Genomic DNA, 14,902 nt, shown 5'->3' on the forward strand with positions numbered 1-14,902 from the left:
CTTTGGCTTTGGCCCTCTGGCTGCTAGAAGACCTTAGACGTTCCCCAGACTGGCCTCTCTGGTGGCTAGAGGACCTTGGTGTTTCTTTGGCTTTGGCCCTCTGGCTGCTAGAAGACCTTAGAAGTTCCCCAGACTGGCCTCTCTGGTGGCTAGAAGACCCTGGCTCATCTTCAGCTGAGGGTGGTGGAGAATTAGTGGTGGGTAGGGTAAGTTCATCAACATTGGTTTTCCTATCTCGAACTTCATGTTTGATCATTTGTAGCTTTGCTCTTGGCTCTTGTGGCTGCCTGGTATGACTTGCAGAGGTCTTAGACTCTTCATTAGAAACTGTGCCAGGTGGTTGGGGAGGGCTAGTGGATTGGGGGAGGTCATCATCTGTGCCCATAAGTTCAGCACGTGCATTCAAAATCCGGTATGGCAAATGGCCTATCTCCCCCTCATAGTCCATGTCTGACTCATCACTATCACAATCACTTAGGATGGCATCTTTCTCATTTTGAGGGATAACTGCTATGTTGCATGCCTTGTCTGGGCCATCACTTAAGTCTAACATATCAAGAACCTCACTCAAAGTATATCTAACAGAAAGAAAGAAACAAAAAAGGTAAAAGTTAGGCACGGCAAGAATTTTCTATATATATAAATAATTGTGCACCTAAATTCAATGTACTATCCCACCGGTCACTATTGTGACCGTTAACATGTTTACTCATTCTGCAGACACATCTAAAAAATTTGAGTGAATGCAATAACATATATTGTTACTAGACACTTAAAAGATCATGTATACCAAAAATCTTTGTCCTATGTTAATTTCAACATACTTTACTAACCTCTTCTTTGTGAGGTTTGAGGCAGCCATCTTCCCCTCAAGGTGCAACCAGGAAGTAAACAGGTCTGATCATGTGACAGTTTACTCTAAACATGTGACACTGCACACATTTAATCTAAACACTATATTATTTCATTATTGACTGAAACAGAGTTGAAAAATCACTCAGAAACATTTTTAGAGCTCTGTGAACAAAAATATTTTTTATGGTCACTATTGTGACCGGTGGGGTGAAATGGGTTAATGCTCGTAAACTAGCTAGCTAGCTTGCTGCATACACCTCGTTTCAATGCTTCTTCCCGTCTCCTGAAATAACATGCATGTGCTGCGAGCTTTACTCCAACCAGCAAAGTGCTATGAAGAAAATCCTACGTAGATGCTTAAAACCCTGCTGTGATCGTTTATTCTCGATGTTTGCAATATAGCCATTTTATATATCCCACGTAAAATGTTTCAGGATACATTGAGAAGCTGCAGGGCCACCAGCAGAGGTTGGTGGTGCTCGAGCCTGAGCATCCAGCTCAAGCAGTTGCAGTTTCATAGCCTGTCTGGCTGGTGCCAATGCTCTTTCTCTAGCCTAAATCTCGAGGCATGCCAAAAGAACCTTCAACCTAGTCCCATCACAAGCTCCAGAGCTGGCAGAAGAAAGTGGATCTTAATGAGGAAGAGTAACTGGCGTCCTACCCCGTTCACCTTCCTGAACATCCACCCCAGTAGCTGCAATCTAGGTAAAAGGCGTTGCCTCTTTTTCATGGCCACCTGCTGTCACTGTCCTCACTTGGCACTACAGAAACACTGGGCACACAAAGTACAACATAGTCCACCAAATGATCCACCACCAATACTTTTATGCCACACTTGGTAGTCTGCTTTGGAACCTGCAGTTCGAAGTGCTCAACAAACTGCAGCAGATCACATATGTGGAGGAGGAAGCAGCTAAAAAGCCCTGCTAACTAAAGGTAGACACCATACTGAAACAAGACAACCACATAACAATATAAACCATCTCCGGGCACAGAGATTCACAAAATATCTGTGGCAAGCCCCCACTTATCTAACAACCCGGCTCGTCTAGGGAAGGAGGAAGAAACATAAAATAAAGATGCCCAGATGGAATGTAGAGAATTTGGTGATTTATTATCCTGAGTGGCTGGTGGATACAAAGAAATCTAACTGAAGTTAAAACAAAACAACCAGAAACAGCACCGATAAATAAACAATATTAAAACAATTTTTTTAAACAAAGAACCAAGATTAACAGTTTACAGGTTTAACTTAAGCAGCTCCCCAACAAACAGATAAAAAGAAACAAAGCCTTAAGGGCTAAATACTAAAACAAAGAGGCTAACAAAAGGCAACCAGAGTCACTACAAAGTGGGCAAGCTGTCAAAGAGCAGCTGCCACTGAATGAAGGGATGCCATGAACCTTTTATCCTTAAAGCCTCATTAGCAGAAATTGGTCCAGCTGGCAGCAAACCAGGAAGCAAGTGAGGAAGGTGTGAAGGAGTGCAGCCAATCCCAGCCAGGCGATGATACAAGGTCAAGATGGAATAATGAGTTGCATAGCTGACAGTCGTAACACTTGGGTTAATAACCTCACAGAAAAAATAGCTTGTCTGAGAGCTGGATGGCTGGCTCCTTGTGCAGGTGTTGGCCGGACAGGAAAGCCAGTTTATGCGCGTACTTGCAGGGTGCTGGAACACGAATGGTGCCTGGCCAGTTCCAGTACAGATGGCACATCTTGAACGTCAACCTGGCATGAGACAAAATCAATCATAAGTTTTAGACCTGATCAAACATTAAAGTGTCACACTTTATAAAATGAAAAGCAGACCTTCAAAAACTTAGAAATACAGGTGTTTGAGGTATTAAATAGAACCAGTTTACTTGACCATTAAAACTCAGGTAAGGGGAGTAAAAAGATCAGATCTGACTTCAAACTTCACTTCTAAAATGTGATATTAGGAAACTTTTGCCTGCGCCTATTATCCGATTTCTAAACATTGTGTTTGTTGGAGATGGCAGCAGCTACAATCTTAGGGTGGTATAGTAAGCATTTAAGGGTTAATTATACTTTATCTAAAAAAAGCATAAAGAAATAAAGTCCTTAAGTCCAACCAACATTATTAACAAGTTAAAGATATAAAAACAGCAGCACAAAATATCTTGCTGGTAAAAACAGGACAGCAAGCTGTCAGCTGTTATCTCAATATTTTACTAAACATTTTGGAGAAGGTATATTGAGATTAATACATGCAGGGCCCAGAATGGGATTATTTTGGTCCTATGATTTCTGCAATGTGGAAAACACAGACAGAATGATGGACATGGACAATGAAACTGGAAACTATTGTAAAATGTGGAATATTGTGGAATGTGCAAATTTTTATGCTGGTGAACCAAAATGAAAAAGTTGGCCACACCAGTACAACTAATGAAAGAGTTATTATCAGTGTCGTTATTAAAGCCTGGACATGCCATGAAAAAATGAGAGGATAGTTACTCACATTGAATAAAATGTCAGACGTACCTTTGCAAGTGGTCTGGTGTGAGGTTTGCCGTGTTGTACAAGGTGATATAGTGTGTAGGGAGTCCACAACCCTGACGAATACTATGTGCCATCAGATAAAAGTCCACCCTAAATATCAGGAAAGAAAACATGTTGAGTGAAACTCTTTAAGAACCAGAGAAAATGGGGTGACTCATTCAAGTTTATATACCAAAATCAGATGAGAGAAAAAACACGCATGCATTAGCTGTTACTAAAGTCATGAAGTCAATAATATTTCCCACTTAACAGTGTGATTTCCAGCTGTATTGAGGGGAGAGGCGCCAGACATGGAGCATATCTGTATAGCAGCCTTTTCATTTGTTCCCAATCTATTTGTAGTACTTTCCATGTGAACAATCAATGTGACATAATCAATGCCTCGCTGGATAGACCGTCTACAACATCCTCACATTTATCTGCTTTCAAGTTCTGAAAAAAGCTGCTGCATCTCCCAAGTAGAGAACGAGCGGTGACCACAACCTGAAGCTTGACACTGACCAGTCTTTCTGAGTGAGTGTGTGATCCACAACAGTTCCAGGTGGAGGAGCATCAAAGGTGTTTGCAGAACACGAGTAGAGTGTGGTGCTGATGCGTTTCTGGACCACAACGAAGACCAGCTTGGGCTCATAGCTGGGGAACCTCTCAAAGCATTTGATCAGCTGTGGGATCTCGTACTGCTCCACCATCTTCAGCTGGCCTTCGGACACACCATCCCGATACACCACAATCTTTTCTGGCAGGTTGTGGTTTACCTGTACAGAGAAGGTCAAAGACTGCAGTTTCCTCCATTTTTTTCTTCTGATAAGATCCAGAAGCAGATTGTGTCAACTGTTTAATAAAGATCAAGCTGCAACTCTTGTTTGAGTTAGCTGTGGTTTGAAGTTGAATAATTTTGTAAGATATACTGGAAAATGGTTACCTCGTAGTACTTCTGCAAAGCAGCCAACAAGCAAACTCTGAAACCACTGATCAGTTCCTCATTAGGTGTCTGGAAAGTTACTCTGGAGTACCAGCGGGTCAGTGAGCTGGGCAAGGAAAAGGCAAATGTATTTATCATCAGTTACCACACTTACTAACACCATAACTATTAGGTAAAATACTCTTTAGCTCTCCAATTCCAAATTTTCTTTAATATTATACAGAATTAAGTTCATTCTATGAATATTCCAATCAATCATCTGAGGACGCGGCCTTAAAGCCCACCAGCTTCATAACATAAGAAGTGAACCCAAATCTTGGTGCAGAATATATAGTAAATTAAACCTTAAACCTAAAAAATTAAAACTTCATCATTACGTAAGCAAAAGACACAAGACCAGAGCCACACGATGAAAAGCAGTAAACATCTGTTTACCTGTTCACACTTGCAACAAATCCCATGACTGACTGATGCACCTTGCTAGTGTCATGGTGGACGTCAACTCCAACTACCATCAAGTTTTTCTGTTCAAGTGAGACAAGAAACAGAAAAAAATCTACATCAGGACTCATCAACTAGATTTATCCAAGGAGCAAATACTTTTAGGCAACGTGAGGGCCAGATGTTGTAAACTAAACAATTTAAAACGGTATCCCAAGTAATACAGCATTATTTTGAAAGATGAATTTTTCTACCAAATGCATATTTTTTTCAGCCTTTGCCAGTGTTAACAGATTCATATTACCAGTACTGCAGCACCCACTCCATTACGTTACGTTGCAGTGGCTTTATTCTGATCAGGAGTGATCAAGTTACTAGCTCCTTAAAATCACCACGAGAAAGGAAATGTCTTTTTTAGCCATTTTCTAATTCAGTGTAATCATTTTAGAATAAGATTTAGATTTACAATAAGTCTTTATTAACCAACCACAGTGTTGGTTGAATAAAGGATCATGCTTAGAGCTGTGCGCATCTAACACGCGTGTTGTGACTTTTCTGCTTTTCAAAGAGGATACTCACCAGAGGAACGTTGACAGTCCACAGCTCTCCTCCTAACTTGCTGTTCATCTGCAGGAGTATCTTTTGGGCAATGCTCCTCAGCTTCTGTTGCTGAGATATTGTCCTCACATTGATGGCCTAATGACAAATATATGACAAATAGTATTTTTCCAGGAAGAAGACATTGTCTTAAAAAAAACAAACACCAACAACAACAACATTTTAAACTATAGTTTTATGTTGAAATACTTGCTTTAAACAAAGAAACAACACATTACAAACCTGTGACGGTACGGGACTTTTAACACAGCACAGCTTTTTGATGGCGCTGTAGAGATCCTCTCTGTTGCCAACCATGATGCAAACTACCAGCTGCAATTTAGGCTGCACACAGATGTGAAAATAAATAATCCACTTTTACTTTCCAGCATTTGCAGTATTGGCTCAGCGGTATCAGACAGTAGCTACGTTTACATGAACAAATAAATCATCTATCCCACTGAAATCAATGTGATCAGAGATTCTAGCTGACATGTTTACAGACACACTAGATCAAGTGATCAAACAAGATGATGTGTAGAGACCACAGATACGATCAGAATGAGTTTATATGAACGGTTCGTTTTTCCTGCTGATCCAAAGGTTTAAACCACCCCTCTCGATAGGATCAGCTGAAATTGCAGCCGATTGGATCAGCTGACATGTTGACATGATTGGACTCTGATTGGACTTTGGATCGGATCAAAAGTGCTCCATGTAAACGCAGCTAATGATTCCAGTTACATACAAAATACTACAGAAATTCCAAAATGGGATTTTTTTATTAAACTTTCTAAAGGAACCTGAAACCCTTCCTGAATTATAAATCTCTGACAATGTCAAACTATTTGTTACATTTATGGGCCATGTAGTTCCCATTTTACATATTTGTTCATAAAAATCTTGCACAACAACATTTTTAAGTTGCATCTTTATTAACAAATGTAAGTATATCCAAAAACTATTTAAATTGGACAGATCTTTGTAGAAAGCTTACCAGTACAGGTTTGTTTTCGCCTAAACTTCTATATGTAATACCTCACTGGTGAGCAGAGAGTGGATGCTCTTGACATAAGTCTCAGTCCGGTCATCACGCAGCTCCACCCGAACAGGTCGCTCTAGTCTTACCCCGATAGGCCCAGCCACCTTGTTAAAGGTGGAAAGCAGCTCCTCTGCTTGGTCCGCACAGCGGCGAGGGTAGAAGATGGCCCAGATGCTCAAGGGGATCTAAGAGCATCAGTCAATGGAAAAAGACAAATTAGTCAGTCCCTTTAATTACTATTTTTGAGCAACTATTTGCTGCTTAAAAATAGTAATTATTTACTAATGTGGAACTTTTCCTCCATAAAATGTAGTAAATGTCAAGACGAACAAAATTTCCAGCTGCTAGCTAACCGACACACGTGCTTCACAAATTAGCGCAGCTAATGTCCATAACTGCTTCAACAAAAACAAACTCATTAATATACATTAAGTTTCAAACCAATTAGAACAGTAAACATAATAAATCCTAAAATTACAACATAAAACTCAAAGGACGTAAAAAAAAGTACACACCAGTGACTAAACCAACTTGAAGGTGTCAGATAATCTTATCAAAGGGTTCAGAATGGATAGATGGCACTTGTCTGCCCTCCAACTATCTGTTGTATGTAGAAACACGCAAGTAAATTATGCTTTGTCGTCCATCAGTACAACAGCGCCGACTAACGGCCTGCTACTCTCACTACAGCGGTTTGCCACTGTTGGCTGGTCGCGGACTTTTCACATTAATGTCAACTCCTGACATGGTTGTTATTTCCAGCTTCAGCATCAGATGTTTGTGCTTTTTCTATTAAACGCAAACCCAGTATGGCTGCAATGGAAATGGTGATACGAGAGAAATACTGTATATTCATAAATGAAGCATTATTTATGTACTATCAATAATTCTCCATGGGTGTGTTGCAGCCTGTGGTTGCAGCTCAGAGACTGTTGCATCTTTCTCATCTTCTTTCATTAGATGGCAGCATCAGGCTTTCATGTTAAGAGGAGGATCCTCTGACAGAGGTTCCCAACTTGGGGTCCCCGAGGCTTTGAACATTTAGAACCATTTTAATTGCTGTTAACACATTATCCCTATTTTAAGAAAAACAAAAGGTAAGTCTATATGTTGTTAAAATTTAACTTTGACCTTATGGAAGGACAGGACTCAGCCAGAATACATTATTTATGGCGATAATCTCATTTTTTAAAGCATAAAACCAAGCATGGTTACAGCATGGGTGGAGCAGGGGACCATAGCTTTTTAGTATTTGCATGAAAGTGGTCTCCAAAGAAAATAGGTAACCACTGATCTATGACACCACCCATCTAAGGATCACATGTCTGTTTACAATGATGTTTGAGGACTGACTCAGAAAGAAGCTGGAAATGATCAGTGTAACTACTCGTACATTTGGGGGAATTTTAACTTATATTAATTCTATCTTATCTTAATCTCATTATTTCCAGACTTTTGGAGAGCAGAAAATGATCATCTTTTTTCTTTGCATTGCTTTTAACATCCTGATGGTTTCAGGTAATAACCTCAAATTAATTCAGACATTTCTGTCACATTTCAGCTGCTTTTCTTTCTTTAAAACTAATAAATCTGTTATTTGTCTTTCTGAAATCACCAATGATGAACATGTTTTTAAATAATTTTCCAACAGGTTCTTCTCTCAGTGACAAAGTCCGACAGGAACCAAGAGAAATGTATAAAACACTTGAAGGAAAGGCCACAATTACCTGCTCACATCATATTGATAGCTACAACCGAATTCTCTGGTACAAGCAAACAAACAGAGAGCTGCAGCTTCTTGGATACATGCTTGCAGGCTCTCCAACTACAGAGAAAGGAGTGAATGTGACGATCAAAGGATCAGCAAATAAAGGCGACACCTGCACATTAATGATTGAAGTACTGAGCAGCAGTGCAGTTTACTTCTGTGCTGCTAGTTTACACAGTGCAACATATCACAGCTCCTCCATACAAAAACCTCCCTGTCATACACACATGGTTTAATCTTTGTTTTATAGGTTCCAACCACCTGCACACAAACCCATGTTGGCTTCTCTTGTGATAACAATCAGGAAATGGAAGGGGCGGTTCTCACTGCAGAGCGATGACCTTAAAGACCCACCTCTCCTCATAAATAGCAGCAAGATCAAGTATTATTCTGTCAACTCATTGTTAAATATTATCACACTATCATGGTTCACATACTTCTTGTTATGTCTTTGTGGCTTCAAGGTACGGGAGTTTAACAGTGTAGTCATGGAGATGTGTAGCTAGATGTATTTTAGGACTTTGGATATTATTATCTAAAACTAAAATCTTTTTGGCATTCAAATATTAGATTTGAATTCCAGATTGTATTTTATTCCACTTTGTATTATTTCAGATTAGATCTAAAATAATACACATGTAATTGAGTTTTGTGTTTTCTTTTCACAGCTCTGTGCCAGGATGTGACTCAGCACCCTGACATCAGCTGGAGTTCTGTTTCCCAGTCTGTAGAGATGAACTGCAGCCACACCAAAGATAAAGGTCACACCCAAATGTACTGGTACAGGCAGCGTCCAGGGGAGACCATGGCCCTCGTTGTGTACACAGTTTTTGGTGGGAATCCAGACAGTTGGAACACTCAGACCAAATATTTAGCCAGCAAAGGCAGCATCGAGGACGGGGCTCTCACTGTGAAGGACTTGCAGCCTGACGACAGTGGTGTGTATTTCTGTGCTGTCAGCAAACACAGTGATGTGAAAAGTGTGAGCAGCTGAACAAAAACTGGTTCTTCCTTTGAAAGAGTATATTGGCTTCACTTCTTCTGTTCTTCCAGTAGGTGGTGCTAGAGTTGCAGAAATTATTAAACTAGCAGGTTTAAGAGGGGAATGTTTATGTGTGTGTAGTTGGAGTCAGAGCCACTCAGGTTCGTGTGTTCACTAAAACAGGAGGTCATCATGCTGACAGTTTCCTTTACATTTTGGCTGATAGGTAAATTCATTTTCATTATTTGGGAATCCTTCATTTACAGTTTCAGCACAGTTACAGTATTTAATTTTTTTTCTCTCTCTAGGTGTTTGTCTCTGTGTTAAAATCAATCAAACACCTCCAGCTGCTTTAAAAAATCTTGGAGACAAAATCCAGCTGATCTGCAGTCATGAGAGAACAGACTACACACAAATGCACTGGTACCTAAAATCTCCTGGAGACCAAGCTCTGCAACGCATCGGACATTTGTATTACAGCAATCCAGACTATGAGAAGTCTGAGAAACATTTCAATATCACTGGAAATCTGAGTGGAATGACGGCAAAGAACGGCTCTCTGTTCATAGTCGACCTGAAGGCTGAACACACTGCAGTGTACTACTGTGCAGCCAGCTATGCACATCAACAGCAAACCCCCACTCCTTCATACAAAAACTCTGTCAACCTTTATCTTATTCAGTGGTTTTGAATTAGAACTTCCCTCCCAGCTCTTGATCTGATGTCAATAACTGCAGCCACCACATTGCTGACTTCACTTCCTGTTTAAACGTAAATCATATCAAGAGAGGCTTAAATCTCACAGCGTGAACCGGTTTGATCTGAGGTCTCTAAAACTCTGTGACACACTTTGACTTGTTATTGAAGGAGTTTTGTTTCGGGACATTCAACATGATTCCTTTACTCTTTCTCTGCTGCCTGTCTGGTAATAATTTCTTTGAAAACAATCATCTTTATTTTAAATTAGGAAATACTTTTACAGCATTTACTTATCATGTTATTATTGTCTGTCTCTGTCTAGGTGTTAGTCTGGGTTTTGAGGTCCTTCAATCTCCTGACCTCATCACAGATTCTGGTGGACAAGTACAGATTTTCTGCAGTCATGAAAAAACTGATTTCAGAATGATGCTCTGGTACCAGAAATCACCTGGAGACACAACTATGAAACTCATTGGATATTTAAACTACAAAGCTTCCACAATGGAAACTCAATATAAAGATCTTTTCACAATCGATGGAGATTTGGGTGGAGATGGAACTAAAAATGGGTCTTTGCACATCCGAGATGTCAGACTTGATCACAGTGCAGTTTACTACTGTGCAGCAAGCAAAGCACATTGACAAAAATCCCCCCAGAACTTAACAAAAACTCCACTAAAGCTTTCCTTTTGTATTTTATCATCAGTGGTTTTCAGTCTCTTAGCAGCTGCTTCTGTGGGTATATTAGGGTCTGATGTTTCATTAACTAACACAGCTGTGTTTATATGATATTTTTAGAACATCTGTGTTCTGTGTTAAAAGAAAATAGATGTTATAGATGTTATTTTCTTTTACCTGTCAGGTAATCATAAAAAAAACACATTATTTTTTATGAGGAAACGCTCATTATAATGTATTATTGTGATCTGAAGCTTTTTCTTGTTCTTTTTCCAGGTGTTAGTCTGGGTCTGGAGGTCCGTCATTTTACCTCTGATCACTTCACACACTCTGGTGAAAATTAGATTATGCACATTTGCCTCCCATAACTCATTTATTATTTAATATGAAATGTTATGGAACAATACACTCTGTACCCTGCCAACAAGATGATTCCTGAACATAATAAAGGAGGTAGTTAAATACATAAATATAAAATAATAAAAAATTACTGCTGTTAAGAGCATCAGCAAGAGTTCCTGTGTGGTGTAAAGCTGGTATCATATCTGGATTTATGTAGCACAGAAGAGATGTTAATCATGTGACATGAATCAGGAATTTACAGCTTCTGACCCGTAAAGTTAAAATCCCTCCGTCCTTCTCATAGTCCTGGTCTGATTGTCCACTCTAGGATCCAGAATCTTCAGTTCTGTTGCTTTTAACCACTGGAAATCTTTCCTATCAGACATGCAGCACATCAAGAAGAATACAGTCTGTATGTTATATTATTGTCTATTACTGCTCTGTTTGATATTCTGATGCAGTGTTATATGTTTTATATTTTTGTTGTGTGTCAGTAAAGTGTTTCTGATTATTCTGACTGGCAACTACGAAGGGAACAACTCTTTATTCTTCTTTTTCGGGTTTTAAAAAACTATATCTATCTATATTATACAATGTTTTTATATTTTAAAAACAAAATATTTTGTGAAAAATCTGACTTCAGACAACTTTATTAATCCCTTTGGGAGGTTCCCTCAGAGAAATTGAAGTTCTATTACACCCTGCACTGTTATACTCCCAGGAAAGTTAAAATAAGAACAATATAATAGTGTGAAATTATAAAAAAAAATATAAAACAAGTATGACAAGTATATATACACGTAAAAATAGAATTGGGACATGGGGGATAAAGGAGATTCTCAGTCTGTTGGTCCTGCACTCTGTTGCTTAACAGGCCTCTCTGGTTGCTGAAGACTGTGCAGAAGGTTGGTGGCATTGTTCAGAAGTTTGCTCAGAGTTCTCCTCTCGGCTACTAGAGGGTCCAGCTTCATGTCAACCACCGAGCCAGCCCACCTGATCAGTTTTTCCAACCTGGAAAAGTCTGCCTTTGAAGTGCTCCGCCCCAGCACACCACAGTGTAGGAAAGTACGGCGGCAACCACAAACTGATAGAATATCCAGAAGCTTCCTGCAGATGTTGAAGGATCGTAGCCTCCTTAGGAAGTACTTCCTGCTCTGAGCCTTCTTGTACAGCTGATTTGTGTTGCTTGTTCATTCCAGCTTGTTGTCCAGCCACAGCCCAAGATATTTATAGATCTGCACGACCTCCACTTCCTCCTTATAGCCTAACAGAACTGATCTTGGACTGGATTTGTCCCTTCCAAGGTTGATGACCAGTTCTTAAGCCTTGGAGGTTTTGAGCTCCAAGTTGTTTGTGTAACTAGGCAACAAAGTTCCTCACCAGGTTCCTGTATTCCTCTTACTCGTGGTCTCTAATACACCCCATGATGGCCGTGTCATCTGCGAACTTCTGATGTGACACACTTCAGTGTTGTAGCAGAAGTCTGCAGTGTACAGAGTGAAGAGGATGGGGGACAGCAGAGTACCCTGAGGAGCTCCAGTGCTGGTGACCACAGTGTCAGACGTGATGTCCTTTAGTCTGACATACTGCAGTCTGTTGGTGAGGTAGCTGGATATCCAAACAACCAGGCAGGGGTCCATTCACATGCTGATGAGTTTTTCCTGGAGTGCAAGGGGGCTGAATCATTTTTAAAGCACTCAAAAACTCCAGGAAGAGTATCCTGACTGTGCTGTTTCCCTTCCTTTCCTGATTGGGCTCGTTGAAGTAGATACAGGATGGCATCCTCCACACGACCTCTGCCTGGTAGTGTTGTATCTGAGGCCTGAGGAGGTTAAGGAAGTCTTCATCAGATGTAATGTAAGTGCCACCAGTTGGAGGTTGTTCAGCTCACTGGGAGTTCTTAGCAACTGGAACGATGCACGGTGCCTTTCGAATGGTGGGTACTCTTCTAAGTTGCATGCTCAGGTTTTAGACCCGTTGAAGTATCTCTCCAAGTTCATCAGCACATGTCTTGAGGAGCCCTCAGACATGAAAACAGTTGCAGCCATTATCAAGTCTTTAGTTTACATGAAGTCACTCCTCCCTTTTCTTCAGCATCACTTTGGTTTGTTCCTGAACTCGCCTTCAGATCAGATCTAACAACAGAGAGCTTTTCATAATTGAAAATACTGCATTTCATTCATTGCAGACTTTAGAGTAACTGCAGTCATGACAGATCTCCACATGATGGTTGTATTTCTTTTTTGCCAAATCCTTACAGGTACCAACTGCTTTATAGTGAATTAGGATGTAATGGATTTTAATTTATTTTTTAAATGATCAATCTGTCCAACTCTGCTCACACCAGGTATTTCTCTTGGAGTTGAGATCCATCAGTCTCCCACTGCTCTGATCAGAAAGCTGGATGATGAGGTCCAGCTGGTCTGCAGCCACGGGCACACTGACTACAGGGTGATGCTATGGTACCAGCAGCCACCTGGAGACAAAGCTCTGAAACTCATTGGATATGGATACATGCAGCTCAACAACGACAGCGTTGAAATGGCTTTTAAAAAAAATTTCTATTTAGCTGGAGACTTGAGTGAAGGCAAAGCTAAAAATGGTTCACTCTTCATAAGAAACCTGAACGCTGCCGAACACACAGCAACATATTTCTGTGCTGCTAGTCAGCCACAGTAGATCAAACACCCACCTGCTCCTGACAAAAACCTCTTCAGCTCTCCCTGCTAAAGGATTAAATATCAGAGACTCAGTTTCAGGGCTGTTTTCAGTGACTGGTGATGGAGAGAAAGACACTGGATAATGTTTTGGAGCAGCAAGTATCCACAGTAATGAAAACAGAGAGTTTCTCATCCAACAACCTCTGCAATGATCTGGCAGATAGCAGTTTACCCACAAGAAACCTCTGAAAACATGTATAACAGTGACTAAGTATGTAAAAACTAAATAGTAAAAAAACTCCATTATAAACTGTTTCAAATTTATTCGATGAATCACTTATTGAGAACATACGGTAAAAAATATGTACATTTTACATTTTAGACTAACTTACACTAAAGGCAACTGGTGCTATTTGATTTTGTTAGGAACCCTGGTCAATTCCCACAGATACTATGGTTCATTTGGAAGGTGAAAGCTCATTTGCACTCTGATGTGGACCAAAAACCAAACTCTAGTCCATTTGAAAACCAGGGCTGTCTTAGTTCTCTTACATTGCAAACACAAACGGACCATCCAGTGAACCAAAGAGAGAAAGTGACGTTGAGGGCATTGTATTCAGCTTCTTGTGAAAACTTAGGTGTGAACATAACACTTATTGTAAGAGCATGAATAAAGTCATCTGGACTTCTGCTTCTTTGTTCTTGAAAATGTTTTACATCTCATCGAAAAGGTTTATTCAGTTAGAACTGGCTACAACTAAAGAAGCCTTTTGGATTAAAGGTGTGTATTTTTTAGGAATTAAGAAATAAAAGTCCAGTTGACTTTATTCAGGCTCAGATTACCATGACCTGGATAACTGAGAAGTTACACAAGTAATAACAGAAATCCAGAGACAGCATAAATGTGGTGTCCTTTGTTTATGATGAACGAACCGGCTGTAGGGGAGGATTTCTATTTGCCCCAAACAAGCAGTTCCTGTAACTGCATGACGCTGTCCAGGCAGTTTGGTCCACTTCAATATAAAGTGCAGGGTGAAAGCAGGCCAAATGAAATAAAGCTGCAAGATTTCTCAGCAAACCCCACCCATAAAACCGAGTCTCCTGGACGAACCTGGTATGAATACGCTCTAACGTTGTTTTCTATAGTTTGACTGGATGTTGTGCAAATCAAATATCAAGGATACAATAATATAGATAGCCCACAATAAGATTTACATTTCAACATGTCACACAGGTAAAAATGCTATAGATTCTGTCAAATTAGCTCCACAATTTTCTGTTGTGACTGAATCAGAATCAAACTTGGACTATTTGGACAGCAGAGAGCAGGAAAATGGATAGCTGTAAGCTCCACCCTCTCCATTATAAATGTAAATGAAAAGATTTACCAC

At 40.0% G+C, this 14,902-nt stretch overlaps 1 protein-coding gene across 1 annotated transcript; it reads right to left on the bottom strand.

Moving 5' to 3' along the window:
- Positions 1-2,344: 2,344 nt before the first annotated feature.
- LOC121631641 (piwi-like protein 2) lies at positions 2,345-7,433 on the bottom strand. The gene is made up of 9 exons (XM_041972644.1): positions 7,386-7,433; positions 6,379-6,567; positions 5,584-5,685; positions 5,323-5,439; positions 4,738-4,826; positions 4,303-4,408; positions 3,882-4,135; positions 3,363-3,470; positions 2,345-2,585 (listed from the first exon to the last, which is right to left on the bottom strand). The coding sequence occupies exons 1-9, from the start codon at positions 7,431-7,433 to the stop codon at positions 2,429-2,431; spliced, it is 1,170 nt and encodes a 389-aa protein (XP_041828578.1). The 3' UTR covers positions 2,345-2,428.
- Between the last annotated feature and the right edge of the window lie 7,469 nt (positions 7,434-14,902).

Source organism: Melanotaenia boesemani, chromosome 20 (assembly GCF_017639745.1).
Source record: "Melanotaenia boesemani isolate fMelBoe1 chromosome 20, fMelBoe1.pri, whole genome shotgun sequence".
NCBI lineage: Eukaryota > Metazoa > Chordata > Actinopteri > Atheriniformes > Melanotaeniidae > Melanotaenia > Melanotaenia boesemani.